The following is a 21973-nucleotide window of genomic DNA, read 5'->3' on the forward strand; positions in this document are numbered from 1 at the left end:
ATCAAACAACCTCTCCAAAAAGTATTTTTGAGCCCCCAAAATCATTTCAAATGGAACTCAGAGTCTTGCGAGGTTACAGCTGCTGTGTCAACAGGAAAATGTCGAGCTAAGCCTTTATCAACTCTCTGAAGTGTCCATATTTCCTGTTTGGCAACCAATGATATACAATACTGTATCCCTTCTTGTGTGGGCAGTCTAAGCTGTTCAGGAGCTAAGTATCATGAAAGCGGCCAGCACATGAAGGCTTTTAACACATTGCAGTAACGGATGCTTCCATTAAACACAAGGAATTTGGCAGTGGGAAGTACGGCCAGTTTGGAAAGAGATTAAGTGATAGGACTAAGGCAGTTATGTCGTATTAACCATCTCCTCTTTCTAAAAACATTGATCATCTGGGGATAGTGTACCCAGAAAATGGAGTAGCAGTACACCAGTAGGCCACCTATTTGCCAAACAGTAAATTTTCATTTGTTTGGCTCAGCTAAAGCCTGATCAAGCATGTGTGGTGTGTAGGTGGGATTGTGGTCAGGTCGGTTTCCCTTAAATAACATGACATTGAATTCTTGAAGGATATTTGTGTGTCCAACATCATCCTTGGTAAGTGAATCTCAAATCTGACAAAGGGGCACTTGTGTGACATTTAGGGATGCGTACTGCACTGAACTGAACCATGCAAAGTTCAGAAGTTTACAATCCCCACCAAACGTAGTGAAACAGTGAGTCTAGAGTCCACTTATATGCACTGATAAACTTCTTAATTTGAGTTTTTAATTTGTGTATTGGGCTATTGTCTTGTTCCTGGATGAATGATTACAATAGCTTCTATTTAGCCGTTGTCTCAAACATATAAAAATATAGGGTTCATTGGGATTCAGCTCAATTATGAAAAAAATTGTTTTAGTCATTATTGAAATCACGATTTTTCAAACAAATATTTTAGGGGGGGCGAACCCCCAAAAATGTGTAACTGATGTGACATTTAAATAAACAATCGGACGCTCAAATTTTTTAACTCATGTAGACAAACTATAGTATTAGATATTGTAAAGTGAACACTATTTTAACGATGGTATATTTATATAATACTATTTTTTACGATGACGCCAATTTTGCAATCGTTGGGTGTAATTATCTTAATCGTAATTTAATTTTGATTTATTGCCCGGCCCCATTTTAAAACCGAGTGTAGATATTTGGTGCACGTAAAACACACCTTTGCAACAAAAGACTGACTTCCATTTTTTTGAGTTGTATATGAGATCCAAATGTAATTGCCTGGAAATACGAGCTCGAATGTTGATACCTATTTATTTAACAATAAACGATTTGTCCTCACTGTTGCAACACTTTAGGAGTAGGGTGTACTGTCATGCTCACTGCCCTGGCATCCTCAAAGGTCCTCCTCTTGTACCCTTAATGCTGACCTTGGCAACTTTGGAAACTTACCTGTACTATTGCCTGGAATAGTTACCTTGAATACGATACATAAAGTGACGCCATTAGTGTAAATTGGTACTTCAGAAACACCTCCTACTCAAACTGTAAAATATGCGTGGAAGGTTAAAACAAAGCCAAGGAGTATGAGTGGGATTTAATACAGCTGTCAATAAATGCTTTCCCACGCAGTTCATCGGCACAACAAGATCACCTTCATCATCTTCATTCATTAAGCATGCAAACGATGTCGAGGTACTAAGCACCAATGGTCCCTTTTACCGAGTCACAGTGGGTGTGTTGTCTTGTCAGATATCAGGCGGGTGGCTGTTGCCCAACAGTCACAGGTGCAGCATATAAGACAGCCACAGTGTTTCGGGCTCAATTCAACAGCATCTTTGAACGAGGTTCTCTCTTTCTTTCTGCACATACCAGAGCTGTTTTGTTTTCCTCCATGTACTTCTCAGTCTGAGAAACCTGTTGACGTGCAAACACAGAGTTCTTTTGTAGGGAACGAAAATCAGTAAAGGAGTTTACACTCTCAACTGACTTGTTTGCAACAATATCACCATTTAGTATACCTTTATTACTATTAATACTGCTACAATTTCCATTAAAAGTTGCCTAGGTATGAGTCACGTGCCAAGGTAGAAACCAGTTAAAATTGCGCTGATGTACCGTATTCTATTGAATAGCAAGACTTGACGAAACAGTTCAAACATGGCATATATAATATGTTTTTCGGCTTGAGTCATATTGAGGTTTGCACCATTGAGATGAGAGAAGAAGGTCAGTTGCAGCAAGCCAGAGTACGTGTGTGAATAAAAGGGAGGCCACTGGAATAATCAGAAATGAGCTCAGCACAGACTGAAAGCATGATTTGTACATGTGCAAATCGGATGAGTATGAGGATGTTCAAAAATATGATGGCGGCAAACAGAATGACCGAAAAGTACATTTTTAGATGTGCTATGAGAAAACTTGTAGATAACAGGAGTTAGAGTTGAAGATGTAGAGGAAAGTGGGAGATAGAAAAGGATGAGTCGCTGCACTAAACCCTGAATATGGTTACGTCAAAATTGAAAGCACAAGAAAGGTCATATTATTTTTCAAGTAGCCCTCGAAACATTAATCATCTGCGTTTTTATCTAGTGAGAACGTGAAAGATGTTGTCCTTGTGCAATATTCAAGCTCCCTGAGCAGCCTCCCCGGATGCGACTTGTGAAAGTGGAGCTGTGAAAAAGTTCATTTGCAGATACACAGCTGGCACGGAACACAAACGAGGTAAACAAAGAAAGGTGTATCGAGAGGGAAACAGGTATGATCCGTTAACGTACCCAACAGTCACGCGGGGAGTCTGTACGCAAATAATAGCCAAGTGATAAAGACAAAGATGGATGTACAAAGAGTGAATACAAAGCTGTCGGCAACTGTCTGGGAAAATTAAAACCTTGCGGCAACGGGTAGTGGATGAGAGCAGAGGGAGAAAACGAGTCAATGTTGTCTTTGAGAAATGTAAAGACTGGGTGAATAAACACGTTGAAGAATGTTATTTATCATCATGCGTGGTCCAAAATATGACAATGAGACAATGTCAAGATGGCGGAGATTATTGCCCGTGTGAATCATCCATCACCTTCTTAGCATGAAGCTGTTATGCGTCTAAAATGTTATTTCCTCACTTCTGCAAATGCTTGAAAGCAGCCTATACATGCGAATGGTTTCACTCACACACACAAACACACATGCACGTGTAAACAAGCGAGCAAGAAGTGTTGAATCAATATTAGCCATGTTAGAAGATTAAAATTGCTACCCTGCACATCGTGCAGCAATGTGCCACTCGGTGAGATACCAGGCAGCTCCCCGCAGTCAAATAAAGCAAAATGATTAAAGTGCAGGATTTAATCAGTTTCAATACCGTGTCCACATTTGAGGTCAAAATGGTTGACATTTTGTGACAGCTTTAACCATTTATACTGCACTTATTATTAATACTTCATTCATTCAAAAGATACAGCAGTTCAAAGGCTATTTTAAAAAGTGTCGTTATTATTCTTGGGTTAATAAAATGCCTTTTTGAATGTGTTTCTCTACTCCCCAAAAATTATCGGCATGTTCCTTGCAGGTGGTAACTGCAAGCATTACCTTCCAAAATTGTCTTGCCCCACCGTAATCTTTGAAAATTCACCCCCCGGAGATTCTGTGGTCGACATGTCTATCATGCCGACCTCTGGTCTAAATATTGCTCCAACAAATGTTTTGTCACAAACCAATGCTCCTGTGCTCGCACACAACATAGTGCTAACCGATGCTCTCTCTCTCCATTTCCTTTCCATCAGCCATGAAGTCCGACCGTAAGCGTCTTAAGGCGGAGAAGGCAGATCTGGTGAATCAGATGCAGCAACTTTATTCCACACTGGAGAGCCGAGAGGAGCAGCTCCGTGATTTCATTCGCAACTACGACCAGCACAGAAAAGTACAAGATTATCTGTCAGCATTTTTTTTTTCCTGTTCATTGCGATGTTGGTAGGATGCCCATTGAGTGGAATTTTTTTTTTTTTTTTTTTTTTTAAACCCACAAGACTACGTTCAACCATTGTTTCCCAACCTTTATTGAGCCATATTTTAAGATGATATTTCACTTAAAATATTTTGTTTTTTTGCTCACACCCAAACTATGAACTGTGGGCCTTTTTAGTTGACGTTATTTTTGTGTATGAATGGCAACAGATAGATACACAGGTGAATTGTATCTTCTGTCCTCTAGTGGAAGAGCATTTAATTGTTCTGCCTGGCACCATTCATCACTGTCATGAAGATACACGGATGACCAAAGATTTGTTGTAAAGAAATAATTTTCAGACTAATTAAATGAAATTGGATGTCGCACGCCCGACCATCTCTCATGGTGCAATAATGTACCGTGACCGGCACAGAAGCTGTGGGTCACTTCCTAGTTGTAATGTTATACTGCTTGCAGTTCCTAGTCGCCATATCTGTACTGTATCATAATATTTGCATTTGCCATTGCATTTTGCGATGTGCACGCCAACTTCAGGCTCTTTTTGTCCACCAGGAGAGCGAGGATGCGGTGAAGGCTCTCGCCAAAGAGAAAGACATGCTGGAGAGAGAGAAGTGGGACCTGCGGCGGCAGACTAAGGAAGCCACCGAGCACACGGGAATGCTACGCACACAGTTGGACCTCAAGGAAAACCGCATCAAGGAGCTGGAGGCTGAGCTGGCCATGGTGAGATGGGAGATAGAAGAGGGAAGGGACATGGAAGAAGAAAACAAACTCAAAACAGGAATGGCAAACACGACAGTGCAGTACTCCGTATTTGTGACTGTAGCCATCACCTTTTATCAGTTAACAGGAGGTTTCCTGGTTCTCGAACGATGACGTGACACTAGATGGTCAGTGCAAATTTGATTCTTAAATAAAATAATATGCTCTTTGCAACAATTCCTCAATCCTACCTTCATTTGGAGCCGCACTAAGAAGAGTGCATTTAACTCTCTCCAGGGTGCCCGGTTGTCTTTTCTCATTTTCATGGCAGGTTCTCCCAAGCACTACATAGCAAAAATATATGACAACCATTTTGAAGACTGAAATAAATGCTACGTAACAAATAGTCGAGCTGATGTCATGTTTCTGCCTGAAACTAGTTGGGGCGGAATTAACAGCTCCTGTGATTTGCAACCAAGTAGAAGAATCCATTTAGCCGCAAAAGCTTCAAAGATTAGCAATTAAGTTGACACAAATTATTTGTGCTAATTATTTTAACTAATCAATTCTTACACCAATTCCTTTCATTAATGCCTTGAAAAAGTTTCATAAAATTCAGTTTTGTATTCTTTGTGTTATCTTGCTTAAAAATAAACACGATTAACAAAAGATCACCTCGTGACCAAAACATTTCTGTACAAAAGAAGTCATTTGAATGTGCAGTATGGCACTCCCTCATGTCTCCATCCCCCTTCAGATCAGTAACTGTGTCAATCAAAGCATGGACTTCCGGGTGTTTGAGCGGCTCGGGGACAGGGACTTCTCCCCGAGGGTTATGGCGGTAAGATGGACCCCTGGCCGGTTCAGCTTTGACTTGAACTTGAACTTGGCTTAACCCCCACTTGATCCTTGCAAAGATCCCCTAATTGTTGTCGTGGATACGTGTTTGACTAATCCCCAGCTCACCCCAATCGAACCCGGTCATTTGACCAGCAGTGATCCCAAGGATTCTCCGTGTGATTGAACGGAATGCGGTTTAGCTCTAATTCCGACAGAAGACGTCCGTACTGTGACCACTAATGACGGGTTGTGATTCCGTTTTGTTCTGCATGTCAGCCGTGTTGAGTGATGATTGTTTGACCGGTGTAATGAAGTGGTGCTTGCAAGGGATCTGATGGTGGTGGTGTTGTTTCTCAAACTCCTGCTTTGCATGGGGGAAAATTAATACATTTTAGGCAGAATTTACCTCATGTGCTTAAACATGAAAAAACATTGAGGAAAATCAATATTCAAAAGTTCCAACATCTTTTTATGGGCCGTGTTAAAAAGTAGTGACAGGATCATGATGTTGGTAAAAAACCTGAGCACCAAGACATAGTCACACTGCTTAACAGAAAAACTCACTTCACTTTCACTTCTTACTTTATATCTGATGTGCTTTTTCCCGGAGTCCAGTTGCAATGTTTGACTGGTTTCTGAAGAAAATTCCTAACTAATATAAATTAGTTGTAATCAAGCAAAAGCAAAATTGCTTAAGCAAAGCAATTTTTTGAATATTCATTTTTTTAACGTGTTGCAAGAAGCGACATGCACGCCATTATCCTAGCATAGCCGATCTTTTTGTTTTTTTTTTTTACAAAATCAAATGATCTGTAATCCATTAATTTTTAAGGGACGTGTCAGATAAGTTTTAAATGATTTTGATGGGGTTTGGGGATCGTAGTTTGAGGTATATTTACTGTTGAAACTATTTCTCTAATCAGTTATAATTATGGAGGGTGGCTGATGCATCAATAACAGCACTGGCAGTGTTTCGCCACTCGCTCAGGGCTCTGTCCCTCTCCTTCACGAATCTCTGGTGAAACAGCACAAATGCACACACAATAGCCACTACTGAAATGGTGGTGCAACTGTAAGATTTTTTTTTTTCTACTGCACTTTTAAATAGATCAAGTGAACACTACCTTGAGCAGACCCTAATGTTTAAAGTTCCATTGGAGAATATACATATGGTCAATAACCACATCGTAAATACGCCTAAATTTTATTTGTCTCTTTTCACTTCTCCTAAGGCCAAACAATCACTAGCTACCCTTACCAAGGACGTGCCTAAACGTCACTCCCTGGCAATGCCAACAGAGACGGTTGTCAACGGCAACAACCAGGAGTGGGTGATGCAGGCTGACCTTCCTCTCACTGCTGCCATCCGACAGAGTCAGCAGACCCTCTACGTGCACACGGGCCATCCCACCGACAGACAAGGTAGAAGTAGCCTCGTTGACCGGCCGCATGCCCCCGATTGCGCCTTGTGTTCTTGTGAGCGTGCCATTCCATGCGCTTTTGGGATGAAGCAGCGGGCTTACCTACATACCTTATCTTGCACCTTGCAGTTGTCTTGGCGACACAAGAAACACAAATTGTCAGAATCAATCCCTGTGCGATTTCCAACTGTTGTAGCTCTGTTGTAGAAATAACATGTTATTATTTCTTATTGATTTGTCCAAGGGATTGATAAAGGGAAAACAACAGGGCTCAAATGAGTGCTCAACTAATTTGACTACCTTGAAAAAGCTCCAAGAATATTTTTCTGCTGATTATTATTTGGTGTGCACCGTCAGGAAGACAAGTCAAGCAACTTCAAAATAAAAGCCTACCAAATAATAGCTCGACATCAATACCTTTTCAGGCTTTTATCTTAAAATTGGCACATGTCGTGCAAGTGGTGGGTTAACGCAAACTGAGTCCAGAGAAAGGCAGAAAAAAAGGAAATGGCCGTAACATCACACTCGGTGTGTACATACCAGTCTGACTGGAACACGCTCACTCACTGTTGCTTGGCAACTGCACATGATTACATGTCATTTGGGCCTTTTGATTTGGTATTTCTGGATATCTACATAGGACGGTAAAGAATGTCACAAGAATACCATTTTGTCAATTTGTCGCATTTACTGCCAAAGCACTCCTGTAAAAAGAAAAAAAAAAAATACATAAAATAAAAAATCAAGCTCTCCCCCTTCCGACTCTCATCCCATTTAGTGGCTGCTGTGCGGTTGAGCCCATGCCACTCGCGTCAGCCCTCCACCATCTCCGACGCCTCGGCTATGGAGGGAGACAGGTCGTCCACACCTAGTGACATCAACTCTCCACGTCATCGGACTCACTCACTCTGCAATGTAAGAGATGGCCGCCAATATTGCAAACTGCCACCCTGCGAAGTTGGCCACAATCGCCACCTTGCGTCACCCGTCCATTTACTTGCTGCCCTCAGTCTCCTCTTTAATAAACTTTGTCCGCTTTGCCGAGAATTAATTTCAGCTGCCCCGTTATTCTGCATTTGTTTCTTAGTGCGTCTTGCATTTGAGTTTAATGTGCGTGATTTTTGCAGTTTCTCGCAATGATTTGGAAATTAGCCTAAAATTCCAATCAAAACTGGCTCCAAAAAAAGAATACTGTAAAAAACACAACTTGTATTTCTCGGGGCTAAAACACCACCATATTTTCTGGACTTTAACTTTTTTCCATAGGTTGGCTGGTCCTGCGACTTAACTGAGTCAACTGAGTTCACTCTTTTTAACGCTTTATAAAATTGAAATTAATTTCCCTAGTTAATGCTTTACTTTGACAGCACTTATTATATGCTCACACATTGGTATCGGCGAAGATAATGATGCCAATTAGACACGCTGATTTATCGTATCAAAGATGACAATTTGGACATTGTGCATTGTTTGTTGAGCTTTTAAGCAATCAACACCTAGCAAAATGTCATTTGACACTTAAATGTGTTCTTAAAAATCAACCACAAAAACAAAACATAAGTCTTCTCCCTTTAGTCTGGTCTACTCCTTCGTACTTGGTCGCCGATGTTATTTAGCAAACACCACGGATGACATGCACCAATGGATTCAACAACATTGCTGTCTTCCAATTTCTTATTTCAACTTATCGACCGCTGCGGGCTTTGCGAGGCAAACCTTTTCGGCTTGAAGCTTACCTCTGATGTGAGCAGCGGTGCGTTGCATTGGCAGATCCCTCGGAAGCTGTCATCCAAATTCTATTTGCATTTACATGATCTTTTTGTTACTTGCACTTGCACTTTTTGATCAATTTTCTCTCTGCTATAGTTAAAGGGATACTTTACTCATTTTCACATTCTCAGCAGTAAAAAGTTCATGTTTAGTTTCATTCGTTTTTCACGCAAGAATCCCTTCAAAAACGGGTTTTGTTAATTTATCAGCCATTTATGAATTTAGTCTCCATTTTAGTTTAGTTTCAATCATGCTTGTTCTATTTATCACATTTCGTCAAGCCAATCCCATTTAGATTGTCAAGTTTTAGTTAACTAAAAATTTAGCATTTTTGTATTTGTTTTCGTCCAAGAAAACAATTGTAGTCTAGTTTTAGACAACAAAAACGACCAACATTTTAGTCCAGTTTCAGTTGTTTTTTTTTACCTTTTTACGTTGCTTTTGTCAACAGATAATATTAAATATTTTCATGTTCGTCCACATAGTTCATCATATAGCGTCTTCTCTTACTCCCAGGCCCCATGCAAACTACAGTTATTTTGCCTATCTACCATTATTTTGCCGTGATTTGCGCGAGAAAAAATATATATTATATATTCATTTTTGTCGCATCTTTGCGCCAGACAAGTCATGGATTTATTTAATGAACTACATTTCCGTCTCGTCTTTATTATTTTCAAATTTCCCCAAATTTCCCCATTGTGGGACTATTAAAGGACATCTTTATCTTTATCTTTATTATTCCACTAAAATGCCAACTGATTTAGTCCCAGTTAATGTTATTAATGGATGTTTTAGCCTCATCTAGTCTAGTTTTCATCCGATGAAAAATGTACCTTGACGAAAATGTTTTTTTTCCTAGTTTTCATTAACAAAATTAACCCTGCTGGCTGTCACATGAAAATGGCATGACGCGTTGAAGGCTCAGACAACGACCAATCAGGGCTCAGCTTGTTAACATTTTGTGAGCCGTGATTGGTTGTTGTCTGAGCCCCCAACACGTGATGTCGTTTTCAGTCGACTGCAAGCGGCAAAATGGCTTTTCCGCTGTGTGCCCTGGCTCAATAAAGATTAGAAGAAGTGCACTCGAGTAGCCGCTGCCCCAATGCATGCTTGTTGTATCAAATTGAGTCAAGCTGTTGAGCTTGCAAAGAGGCTTTTTGCTGCCATTGTCTGTGCTTGCGTGGCAACATGACAAATGTCGCCACATTTCTTGCTTCTATTTCTCACCAGCCTCTTTCTTCACTCCTCCTTTTGTTTGTCCTTCAGTCTCTAGAAGATCTTGAGGTGGCCAAATGTAAGAAGAAGAAGGAGAAGATGGGCCTGGGCTCTTTGTCGCGAGTCTTCGCCCGAGGAAAGCAGCGCAAGTCCCTGGATCCGGGTCTGTTTGATGGTACTGCAACTCCCGATTATTACATAGAGGAGGACGCAGACTGGTAAAGGCCACACAGGGCCACTGTGGAAATGCTCAGTGGACGGCGTTGTGTTTATTGTGTGCGCGACATGCGAGAGCATGTATGAAGGTGTGCGAGTGTGACCGAGCAAATTGCACCTGTATGTATGTACATTTCTGTAAATAGAGCGCAACATGTTGGATATTAGTTTCAATTCTCTATTTTGATTTCCACTCAGCTGCAAACTTGAAGGACTGCTGTACGCGTCAATAACAACAGTTGATGTGCACTTTGCGTGTGTGTGAGTGTGTAAATGTCTCCTCATCCCGAATGCCTTTCCTTATTTTTGATATGTAACCCTGACTACCTTTGAAGTGCCCCGACCACGTTTACCGTCCTGCTTGGTTCATTCCCCGTCCTTCCACACTACCATGATGAGAACAGTTTTCCTTGTGGGCGATATGCAGACCCCTCAAATCCATCCCATTCTGTCTACAGTCAGAAAAACTGCGCAAGCGCCTCTTTTAGCGGAATGAATCCTCCACTCAAGACACTTTGTTCCCTAGCAACACGAGGCCCAGCAGGAATTGTGGGAAACGTGATTTCTATCTGTTCAGATAGAAGCATTTGTACGTGCCGTATTGTGACATGCATGCTCATACTGTAGCTGCTGTCCCGCAACGCATGCGACTCTGACTCCACTGTCCGTAAAATGAAACTAACAACTGCCTGCTTTGAGAAAAGAGAGGTCAGTTACTGCCGCCACACTCCAGTTGTCAAATGGTCGGGAACTTGTCATCCGCAACTGCCCAAGTAGCAAGGGTTCATCACAACATTCGACTCAGACAGTGACTAATAAAACATTAATGGAAAGTAAAGGCAACCATTTTTAGAAGGATTACAAAAAAATAGTGAGTATGCAATATGTTGCTGCTAAAAATTAGAGTGCAAACCTTTTCATACAATTTGAGTCTCGATTATTTTTTTTTATCCCACCGAAATTGTTTCACACAATCAAACAGTGATGATTAATGTTCATTTATCCATGTCATTAGTTATTTATATTCATTAGGTATTTTTTTCAGTGTTTTAAACTGTAGTTGTTCTTTATTAAATTGTGATAATATTTGTAGGTGTCTCAAACAAATAAACTAGATTTAAATTATTTTCATTAATGGAAAATAATGCTTAAATTTACAGACAATTCGGTTTTCGGCAAGACTTTTTGGAACAGATTTATCAGAAAAGGACATTTTAAGAAAATATCTCAAAAACCTTAAAAAAAACTAATAAAGGCATGTTTGGAATCTGCGTCAAAATACATAAATCCAACTCGGATTAAAATTTTCTGTTGTTATTTGTGTGCTTTTGCTGGATAGAGCTGGAGTCTGCACTGCCTCGCCCCCAGGAAATCTCTTCTCCTGATGTTAATCTAACCTCACTTTCCCCTACAACTCTACTGACTGCACACGTTACATTCAACACAAAGCCCACCCTATGAAACTTAAGATTTAAAAGCAATTAGGAATTGGATTGTATGCATTAGCACTTCAAATTGTCTATTTCATGAAACATTTAGCTTTTCATTTTGTTCTCTTACCAACTTTCAGAAGATTCCCAAGAGGTCATTCTCAAGTTTTCGAGCCTGTCTCTGTGCTTTTTATTTGATTTGATTTTGGGTTTTTTTGCTCTCAGATGTTTTACCTGTTGTAAATGGGACAACAATAGAGTCAACTAATATTATTGAAGAATTTTATTTAAAAATGACAGCGTTTAAGCGGAGCGGACTTTAATTGTGAAGTCGTGAGATGTGTATGTGTGACATTTTAAAAAAGGCATGGTTAAACTAAAGAAAAAGAAACAAGGGGGAGACATAAGATCTAAATAAGATAAGTAAGATTATTTTAAAATAAAAATGAATCATGTTGAATATTCATGTGGCTGTCCTCTCTTTCCCTGTGTGTTAATATTTGTGTGTGTTCATTTGTCATGGCGCTAATCCTGTGTGCCTTGTATGTGCATGTGTTGGGGGTTGCTTTCAAATGGCCTCCTTTCCTCTCCCTCCAAACGCGAGCGCACTATTTTGCCGTTGCAATCGGAGATGACATTGAGAGGGAAAGGACACCATGCTGGAAACACGTGATGTATTGTAACTCGTTTGCACTAACCACAGTGGTTCTCAACTGTTGTCACCCTGGGACCCGCATTTTGCCATTATTGCAAAGTCGCGAGACAAAAGCAGTAAAGGAAATGTAAAATCGAAAACACACTATTATCAAAAGTTTAGTGATACTGGGCTTTCGGGTATAATTTCTGCATTGATCTAAAATGCCTTTCCAGGTGGACTTAATTTGACAATCTTCAATATTTTCGTACTTTTTGCAATTTGCTGTGCTCTTGTCTTTTTGATCCATAAATCAACAAATGTATTTCCTGCTAGTACAATTAGTACAATCAAACACCCCTATTCATCAGGAGCTTCACCTTTCCACATGATGGCAATAAAGACAAAGAAGCACTTTATTAAAAACTGAGGATAAATAAGACTAACCGCATGTACAAATGAGAATATACTAGAATTAAATCTGAATATTGCCTGTCACCAGTCTATTCTTTTCAGGAACGATCTTACATGAAGTTTGGAGCTCGTTATAGTAGACCAAGCAAATACAAAGGCATTTACCTTTACTCCTCAAGTGATAATGTTCCTGACGGTCAAAATATTATTATTTCCCAAATTAAAGGCAAGTGTGATCTAGGACGCGTGAAACAGTTCACTGCATTTTCACTTTATAACAAGTAAGTATAAGGTCGGAATTTCTGTAAATATTTGCATAATACATACCTAATATGTATTAAACGGAATCCCCATATGGTGCTGTCCCAAAACCGTGAACCTCTGTATTTATTTATTTATTTTTATTACCTGTTCACGACCCGCCAGTTGAGAATCACTGCTCTAACACACTAAAAAAGAGCTTTTCAAAGTTTTCCACAGAACGCAATTTCACAATCCTCACGATTATGTTTGCTGAAGAGGGGTCACAGTTTTGGTTGGATCCATTTCCAAGCTTGTACATGGGTAAGAAATGGTAACGTGAACAAAAATTTGGGGATATAGCTACGTTCAGCACAGTACATGTAGAATTGGTGGTCATTTTTTTACTCTTTCTTAACAACTGTAGCAAAATATCATTTTCATCTGTAATGAGTTAGCTTAAAAAAAAAACACACTTTTTTTAGTGTAGTTTACGAAGTAGCACTCTGCTGGGATGTAATCACTGTGTTTCCCTTTTTTCACATTGTAGATGTTCACAGTCTTGCTTCAAAATGCATTTGATTATTTTTCCCCTCAGAATCAACTCCCCATAATGACAATGTTTGTTTGTATTTTGGAAGATAGGTTTTTGCGTTCATTTAAAAAAAATTTAAATAATAACTCATACATGCGTATTCACAGCCTTTGTTCAATACTTTCTCGATTGGCATTTGGCAGCAATTGCAACCTCAATTATTTTTGAAAATGTTGCCTCAAAATTGTCACACCTATCTTGGGGCAGTTTAGCCAATTTCCCATTGCAGCACCTTTCAAGCTTCATTCATGTTGGCATTTTGGGGTGTTGTGTTAAGAATTAAATTAATTTTGGGTAAAGCCTGTAAAACCAAATGTGGACAACTGTATCACTGCGGATACGTTCCTGATGCACTATGTGGGAAACGATACGAAAGAACAAGTAGAAAGTTCAAATAATGTTTGTGACCTTGAGTCAGGCATACTTGAAATTGAACAGTTTTTTCGTTTCCTTTTCCTTTTAACAGTGGTTGTTAAAACAATTCTGGCATCCTGAAGACTGATTATGACCAGGCCATTAGTTAAAACTCATCAAGCTTATTGACATTAGTTAAGTTAATGTTTATTATGTTTTCAATATTATGTTTCAGTTGAAATTCCTCTCTTAACTTGGGCCAAGTAAATGCAATACATGATGGATGATCTTCTGGGATCGATCTATTTTTACCCTTTTCTGGCATGCAGTATGTCAAAATGTACGGTTGTACCCCACAGGAAGCAAACCTGGAAATGCTTTCCAACAGACAATGATTTCATCAGTACCTTATCTTAGGTAACAAAACACTTTATAGTCAGACAGGATGAAGTGCATATCTGTTTAAAAAGAATGGCCAAAATAATTTTGCACTGGGTTGCTCATGCTTCATGATCATGCCCAGGTTTGTAGTTCTTGCCTGTTGGACAAATATTGGCTCCACATTGCCACCTACTGTTGAAACGCCTGCATCGTAACAATGCCAAAAGGTTCAACTGCAGTGCTTTTTGTAAGCCTTTGTAAAGCAGGAAAAGAGAAAGTCAAACTACAATACAGTACAGCGACCAATTGTGGGTTTAAAAAATTTTACTTCCTAGCATTTCAAAGAGCTCTCAAAACAGGGCTAATATATTAATAATATCCTGTATTGTAAAGGAAAGTTATTACCAGATTCTTAATTGATTTGATTTTTAAAAAATCCTTGTGCCTTAATTTTCATTTTTTTTTATCTTGTTATTATTAATAATAGAATCTGTATTATTACTACTTGATTTTGTTCTATCAATCAAGTCCTAACTTCTTGGGCAGGGATGGCCCCCGAGCCACTAAAGGCCTGCTCCATTCTTTAATCTGGCCCAATGAGCATTATCAAGGGTACGAGTACTGTAATATTTGTTGTATTCGTTTAGATTCTAAATTGGTCATTGAGTATGTATTTATTCTTTTTTTCCCCATTTATCTTAAGTAATGATCTAATTGATTGATTATAGACAATTTTAAATATCCGTATAATAGTCATTTTACATATAAACTAAAGCATTTTATTCTATCTAGACTTGATTAATTATAATTAAGATTTTTTAATACAATTGTAGAATGAAAATAATGTTATAAAGCAATTTTACAAACATATTTTAATGCCTTTTGAATATTTGCACTCATTACTTATCCAATGTTTCTCCTGAGCACCCAAATTTGCCCACCTCTGCTCTTGAGAAACCTTGTGTGATGTCACTACTCACTAGGGCCACGATGCCACCTTTGCCCTCACTCACACTGCCAACCCCAACACCCACATGTCCTTCCCCCACCCCCCCTCCCCTCATTCACCCACTCACCCAGACTCGGACAGCCTCGCCAGCCCCACCCGCATCAGCCTCTGCTTGCCGGATGGCCCAGAGGAGCAGCTGGACCGCCTGCAGCAGGTGGAGCTGGCCAGGAGCACCCCCATGTCCCAGTGGAGGGCGGGCACCGTGCAGGCCTGGCTGGAGGTTGTCATGGCGATGCCCATGTACATACGCACCTGCTCAGAGAATGTCAAGAGTGGCAAGGTAAGATATCCATTGATGGGGGATAGGGACTGAGACCTGCCACAAATAGTGAAAATCTATGGGCAGTTGACACCCCCTAAAATAGCTCGTAATTGCCTATAGAGCACTACTTATGTCTAAATCAGGAGTGGGCAACTACGGTCTATGAGGGCTGCTGTTTTGGATGTCTCCCTCCTCCAACATGCATCCATCCATTATCTGTTCCGCTCCTCACTAGGGTCGCGGGGGTGCTGGAGCCTATCCCAGCTATCTTCGGGCAGTAGATGGGGGACACCCTGAACTGGTTGCCAGCCAATTGCAGGGCACTCAGAGACGAACAACCAGCTGCACACTCACTCATACCTAGGGGCAATTTAGAGTGTTCAATCAACCTACCATGCATGTTTTTGGAACGTGAGAGGAAAGCCATGCAGGCACGGAGAGAACATGCAAACTCCACACAGGTAGGCCGGAGCCAGAATCAAACCCACGACCTCCGCATTGTGAGGCTATCGTGCTAACCAGTCGGGCCACCGTGCCACCCTCCTCCTCCAACATATCTGAGAAGAGATTGCTGATGAGCTGATCGTTTGAATCAGATGTGTTGGAGGAGGGAGACATCGAATGCAAGCAGGACCGTAGGTTGGTCTAAATGAAACTCCTTTCATCACAGCAATATTATTCCTCGCCACTAGACAGTGCTGAAAAACAGTGGATAGATAAGTTTTTCAACAAATAAAAGAGAATGGGTTTCAAAAATAAATAAACCTGCAAATATGCAAATTCACAAATACTGAATCGTGAATATGTAGAGTCTCATGATTGATAAATTGATCCCTGGACCCTGGAGGTCCGCAAGTTGTAAAATGGGGTTGCATGAAATAATGAGAAAAATCAAATCTATTACTCCTCCCTTTCTCACTGAAGCTTTTCGGTAGTTAAATGTATTGATCTGGCAAGCCTGTATGCACATACTTTGAGGTGAAAAGTTTCCAACATGATGACAAATCACTGCTTTTGTTATGTACATGTGGTCACCAGGAGCAGGGTTGGGTTGACATGTTTGTATTGTAGGTGTTATTGGGACTAACCGATGAAGACCTGGAACTCGGTTTGGGCGTGACCAGTTTGATGCATCGTCGTAAACTGCGTCTGGCCATTGAAGACTACAGAGAGGCTGAGGATGGAAGAGGGTGAGGAAGGCGCAAACTTTGCATTAAATTGCATAGCACGGCGAGCGTTCCATCTGAATGTTGGCTTTGGTGTTGGTACTGGTCTGGCAGGTTACGCTACTTTTAATACCACAATATTGATGTCTTAATGCTAATGCATTAATTTCCAATTAGAGAAACTGGCAACCATTCACCCTAACGTTCTAAGCACTACTGTGTGGGAATTGAATTTACTACATCATGTTCTTTTTTTTTGATGAGTGGTTTAGCATTGCGCTCATTATAAGCACATCATCTGTTTAATCACATTATGAAAACATCTGTATGTCCAGTCACATATAGAAAGAATGTAAGCATCTGGCCGCCCATTCATATAATGCAAAAATCTATCTGCGGTATAACCATCCTCATGTCTAATCAAATATTGCAAACATCTGTCGAGAGGTACCTGTAATTAACGCATCTCTTCAGCAATTCTTAAATGTAAAAACATCTTCCCAGTCAAGATATTTGAACAGAATCATGACAGACATGTAAAAATCTGTCATTCACATTCACACATGATGGAGCCTCAATGTCAGTCGCTGAACATACATAATGAAAATTCCTGTCCACTATCTTCATTTTATAACATACATCTTTGGGCGTGATTATTGATAATATTTTCAAGATGTCTGTGGGATGTGTGTACTGTCACCACAGACGTCATCACACTGTTATACTGTTTGTGCAATATTTTTGTGATATAGCCATTACTCTTGCTCTCTGCCAATATAATTAGAATTGTATGAATGTGTTTGCATGATTATAAACGTGTTTAAAGACCTAAAAAATAAGAATATTAATATATATTTCCATATATTTGGCTTATTGTGGGGGTGGAGGATTAATTACTATATTTATCTGTCCACACACACGTAATGTGACCATCTATCTGTCCCTTCAGATGTACACGCAATGCGAGTGTCTACATACACTCCGAATGCAAACATGTCTGCCCACTCCCATACAGAACACCCGTTTCGCAAACATGAGTCTACAAGGTAAACAAACGGCTGAGGTAGCTGTCCGCGGCCGTGACCGACATTGCCTCTGTGCAGGTTGTCCAAAGCTGCAGACATGGACCACCACTGGGTGGCCAAGGCCTGGCTAAGCGACATGGGCTTGCCACAGTACTCGCAGGCATTTCACACCCACTTAGTGGATGGACGCATGCTCCACTCCCTGACCCGTCGTGACCTCGAACGCCATCTCAACATCTCCAAAAAGTTCCACCAGGTCAGCTTGCTACTGGGCATCGAGCTGCTGCACTCGCTAAATTTTGACAAGGATGTAAGTGGCAACACACGAGGCACACCCTTGGCGCCTAAAGTCTGAGAGAATCTCACTTGAGTGAAAAGTGCTTGTTGAAATACTCGCCAGGCACTGCAGGCCCGCCGGGTTCAGAGTGAGCACCAGAACACGGACCCTTTGGTTTGGACCTCTCATCGCGTCATTAAATGGCTTAAAGACATTGACCTCAAGGTGAGGATAAAGGAATGAGCAGTTTCACACTGACCTCGCTTCTTTTTATATCCAAATTTGAACTACTAAATAGCTGTGTTTGAATAAATCATGCATAACATTCAACCACTAAAGCCTTCTTCCGTCCTTCTGCGCAGGAGTTTGCAGAAGGTGTCGTTAGCAGCGGCATCCACGGAGCTGTCATGGTGCTGGAACCCAGTTTTTCCAGCGACACCTTGGCCTCCGCAATGGGAATTCCCAGCAGCAAGCACATGGTTCGCAGACACCTTGAAGAAGAGCTGACAAATCTGATTGGCGCGGCCCGGTAAACCCAACTTTCGTTTTAGCACTCACTCCCATATCTGTCCTATCAAGACTTACGTATTCTTAAGCACGAGAAGTTCAAATACAACTTGAACTTTGCAGGGCGGATGCCAAGCAAGACTTTGAACGTTTGGTTTTGGGGACACCGCCAACTCCCCTTCGCCAAAACTCCCCAAGCAGGTCGCCCGGCTCTGCCAGTCGACACACGGATGATGAGGGCTCACTGAGGAGAAGGGCTGTCAAGGTGGGGATAGCCATGGCCTCCCTCATCTTTTCAACACCAACTCAGGCTGGGAGAATATGCCCTAATATTAACAGACCTTTTTCTATTTGGTCTTCATTATTGCTTTATCCAAGTAGATTTAAAAAAAAAAAAAAAACATTGAAAAGCAGCCTCTCTCATTCTTTCAGAAATGCTTTGATGTGACAACATTCAAAAGAGCGAAGATGAAGCCAAAGTTTCAATCGGATGTTTTGACGCGTAGGATGGTCCCTTATGGTGCATGGCAATTTGCTTGTTTTGCAGAAAGCAGGGGTCTTCTTTTTATAACATGGTAGGAAATTATCTAAATCCACGTCATTGGCCCCAAAAAGTATTTATTTCCTACATATAATGTATCTTTGTTCATCAATCTATGCCACCAACTTATATTGACAGGCAGAACAATGAAATGCTCTCTCTTCCACTGCATGAGAGAAGGAACAATTGACCCACGGGTCACCAACGTGATACCCGTGCACCCGAAGTAGCCACACAAGTGACCCGTGGGCCTGTTCTAAAAATAGGTTACCAGTGATGGGACATTGTGATTTTCTAGGACGGTTGGAGATCATTTGAAAATATGAACATTGGCAGAGGTTTATCGGAATAATGTTGCATATGATATTTATCTGTTGAAATCATAATCAGTGACTACACATAAATTTAAATAATTATTATTAATAAATTATATATTACAATTATTAAAAGTAATTTAATATTTCAAGTTTGGATCAATCTGATTGCCCTTTGCATTAATCTTTACTCAAGAAGTTGATCAGTTTGAAAAAGGTTGGTGAGCTCTAAATTATCCACTATTTTCCAATCATATAACAGTTTTGTCTTCCCCTGAACAAGCCTAAGAGAATTTGCGAGGTAATTGAGGTGACCGACCCTGTAAATAGCATTTTTTTTTTTTTGTTGCAGCCACCAACAGGATTCAGCCCAAAGGCTCGCAATGGACGGGACTTGAGCTACCACAACAACTATGGGTCGCTACCTCGTGAGGTCAGAGAGCAAACGCCTCCCAGGACACAAGGGAGCCCTGTCCGGGCTTACGCCAACATCGGGGTGACCAATGTGTGAGGTTATCAGAGTGCTACTACACAGCTATTAAGTATGAAGAGAAACCGTTTGATGACAGACTGCACTTACTTCTTCGTTCAAGTTTAAAATGAAAATTGCATCACCTTGAATATGTGACCTTTTTTAACAGAATCAATAGACGGAGGACTGAAGCTATACTGATTATTTTTATATTTGTTGTTTGTCTAGATTAACAGGATTTGTATGATAAATTTGTATTCCACATGGTACTTGATCACAAAAAGAAGTCTTATTGTAAAATGACAAATGTTTATTATATGCATAAATGTAAAATAATTATCATTCATACGTCTTTGCAGCTCTGATGTGTGATGCCGTCAATGTAGCAAGTTTTAATTAACACAAAATGTTGAGTATATTGTTTGTTTCTCATTTTACTTTTGCACACACACAGTTGACAAACATGTGTGTGGATTCAAAATCAATACAAGCTGTCTCTGAAAAATAATGGTATTTTCTTTTGTATCAAATAATGTGAGCTGTTACGTGAGCGCCAACAGGAAGAAAAGGCTTGACCCAGGTGGGAAACGTGACGCTAAACAAGAATGATGCAGCCTCCTAAATAGAAGGTCTCAGAAGGACAGTAAAATAAATATGACAATGGCAGGATATTAAATTATTTCAAATGAGGTCTTTGACATAAGCAGCTCCACAATTTTGTGTTTTTCTCTTTATTCTTTTGACAGGTGATGGGACAGCATTACCGTTATATATAAAATACAGCACATGGAAACGTTGTTTGCACCACAGCAACATTACTATACTGAGTATATAGGTCAAATATTATGCGTACGGTTGATTTAGCATGACAAAAACTATTCATGAGTGGCAATATATGACCAGTTAAATGTCAGGTGAAAACGCAATGCCTTCATTTTATATTTTAGAAAAACAAAAGTGCTTCTGTCAAGTGAAGTCTAAAAAGACGGTGTTGTTTCAAGCTGCTGAATGTAAGTAATCACACTTTGTGATTGTTTAAATCAAATACTAAGTTCCTTCTTCAAGGTAAGTGAGGCATAACTGGTCTTGTATTATCTGTAGAAATAATAAAGCCCAAGATTTGGCGTAACACGTTGCTAGGCAACGCTTAAACAATGGCTGCTCACTCGCTTTCATACTGGTGCAAACCCGCATTCAGTCAATTAGAGCAGTACTCAGATTAGATGACTGATTAATTATTAAATCATTTATTAAATAGAGAATAAAAATAACTACAAATGATCCTTCAATGTATCCAATTAGATGATCCACACACTGTCGACGATTATTAACTTCCGATCCACTATGCAAATTATTAGACGTGTATATTATTAACAAATTTGTAAGAGGCAGTGATGTAGAAATTCAAGAAGCAAAGACACACTATATTTGCTGATTTCAAAACTGAGCCGCAGTCCAGGAAAATACTGTCATGTGTGGCAGCCTGGCTCACATTAAAAGCCCAGGTTACAAACTCTGTGCCTGGGTAACACTGTTTTCATTGAGCAATATTACGCAGCAGTTCAGCTTTTTACACTTAGAAATATTTGTTATTGTGGTGGGAACCATGTGCAAATTTCATCAATCAGCAAGAAAATATGCTTTGCACCGGAGCTAAGCTCTGCAAACTCATTTCCAGCTGTGGTCTCGCATGCACAGAAATTACAGGAAAGCAGACAATATATTGAACAGTACAGGCAACAATGCATAATTAGATGAAATAATTTAGTAAAGGTAAGTAAAAAAAATTCAAGTAAGATGCCCCATCTCAGCAACCCTTCCCATAACAAGTCACCCCCACAACCAATCCCCAAACCACTTATGCAGTGGCTGTATTTGAGGCTGACATATTTTATTTCTTAATGAATTCAGGTATTTTGTTTTGTTTCTGTGCAGAATGTTTTCAACTTGAAATTGGAAAATGCATAATACCTCTCATTTAGATCATTGACTGTGTAGCAGAGTTGACAACTGTTTTATGTTTAGTTTTATTGACACCATTTGTTGTGGGAAGAGCTGTTTGGAAACCGTAACAAATTTGATAAGCCTAACAGATCCTGGAAGGGAATTACATTTACACATGGGTCTTTGCAGTATTCTGATGAGTCATTCACATATCAAATCACAGTTGCAGGTTAACACAATTCCCAGTTAGCATGTGGCAACTTCCTCCTCTGACTCACAA

The 21973-nt window shown here is 40.1% G+C and overlaps 1 protein-coding gene across 4 annotated transcripts in view; it reads left to right on the forward strand.

The window, feature by feature from the left end:
- The window catches only part of kazna (kazrin, periplakin interacting protein a), a 121811-nt gene extending 101568 nt beyond the window's left edge, over nt 1-20243 (forward strand). For 2 of the 4 annotated variants that reach the window (XM_088290643.1, XM_088290647.1), the window contains 13 exons: nt 3777-3913; nt 4514-4684; nt 5421-5504; nt 6736-6925; nt 7703-7839; nt 9964-10087; nt 15257-15465; nt 16519-16637; nt 17717-17948; nt 18039-18140; nt 18278-18444; nt 18546-18687; nt 19630-20243. In XM_088290643.1, the coding sequence (XP_088146769.1) occupies nt 3777-3913; nt 4514-4684; nt 5421-5504; nt 6736-6925; nt 7703-7839; nt 9964-10087; nt 15257-15465; nt 16519-16637; nt 17717-17948; nt 18039-18140; nt 18278-18444; nt 18546-18687; nt 19630-19788 (1973 nt within the window). In that variant the 3' untranslated portion in view covers nt 19789-20243. The remainder of the gene's footprint in view (nt 1-3776; nt 3914-4513; nt 4685-5420; nt 5505-6735; nt 6926-7702; nt 7840-9963; nt 10088-15256; nt 15466-16518; nt 16638-17716; nt 17949-18038; nt 18141-18277; nt 18445-18545; nt 18688-19629) is intronic. The other 2 variants (XM_088290644.1, XM_088290646.1) reach the window with 2 other exon arrangements.
- Nucleotides 20244-21973: the final 1730 nt, after the last annotated feature.

Source organism: Idiotropiscis lumnitzeri, chromosome 3 (assembly GCF_059441095.1).
Source record: "Idiotropiscis lumnitzeri isolate Australia: NSW breed Sydney's pygmy pipehorse chromosome 3, RoL_Ilum_1.0, whole genome shotgun sequence".
NCBI classification, from domain to species: domain Eukaryota; kingdom Metazoa; phylum Chordata; class Actinopteri; order Syngnathiformes; family Syngnathidae; genus Idiotropiscis; species Idiotropiscis lumnitzeri.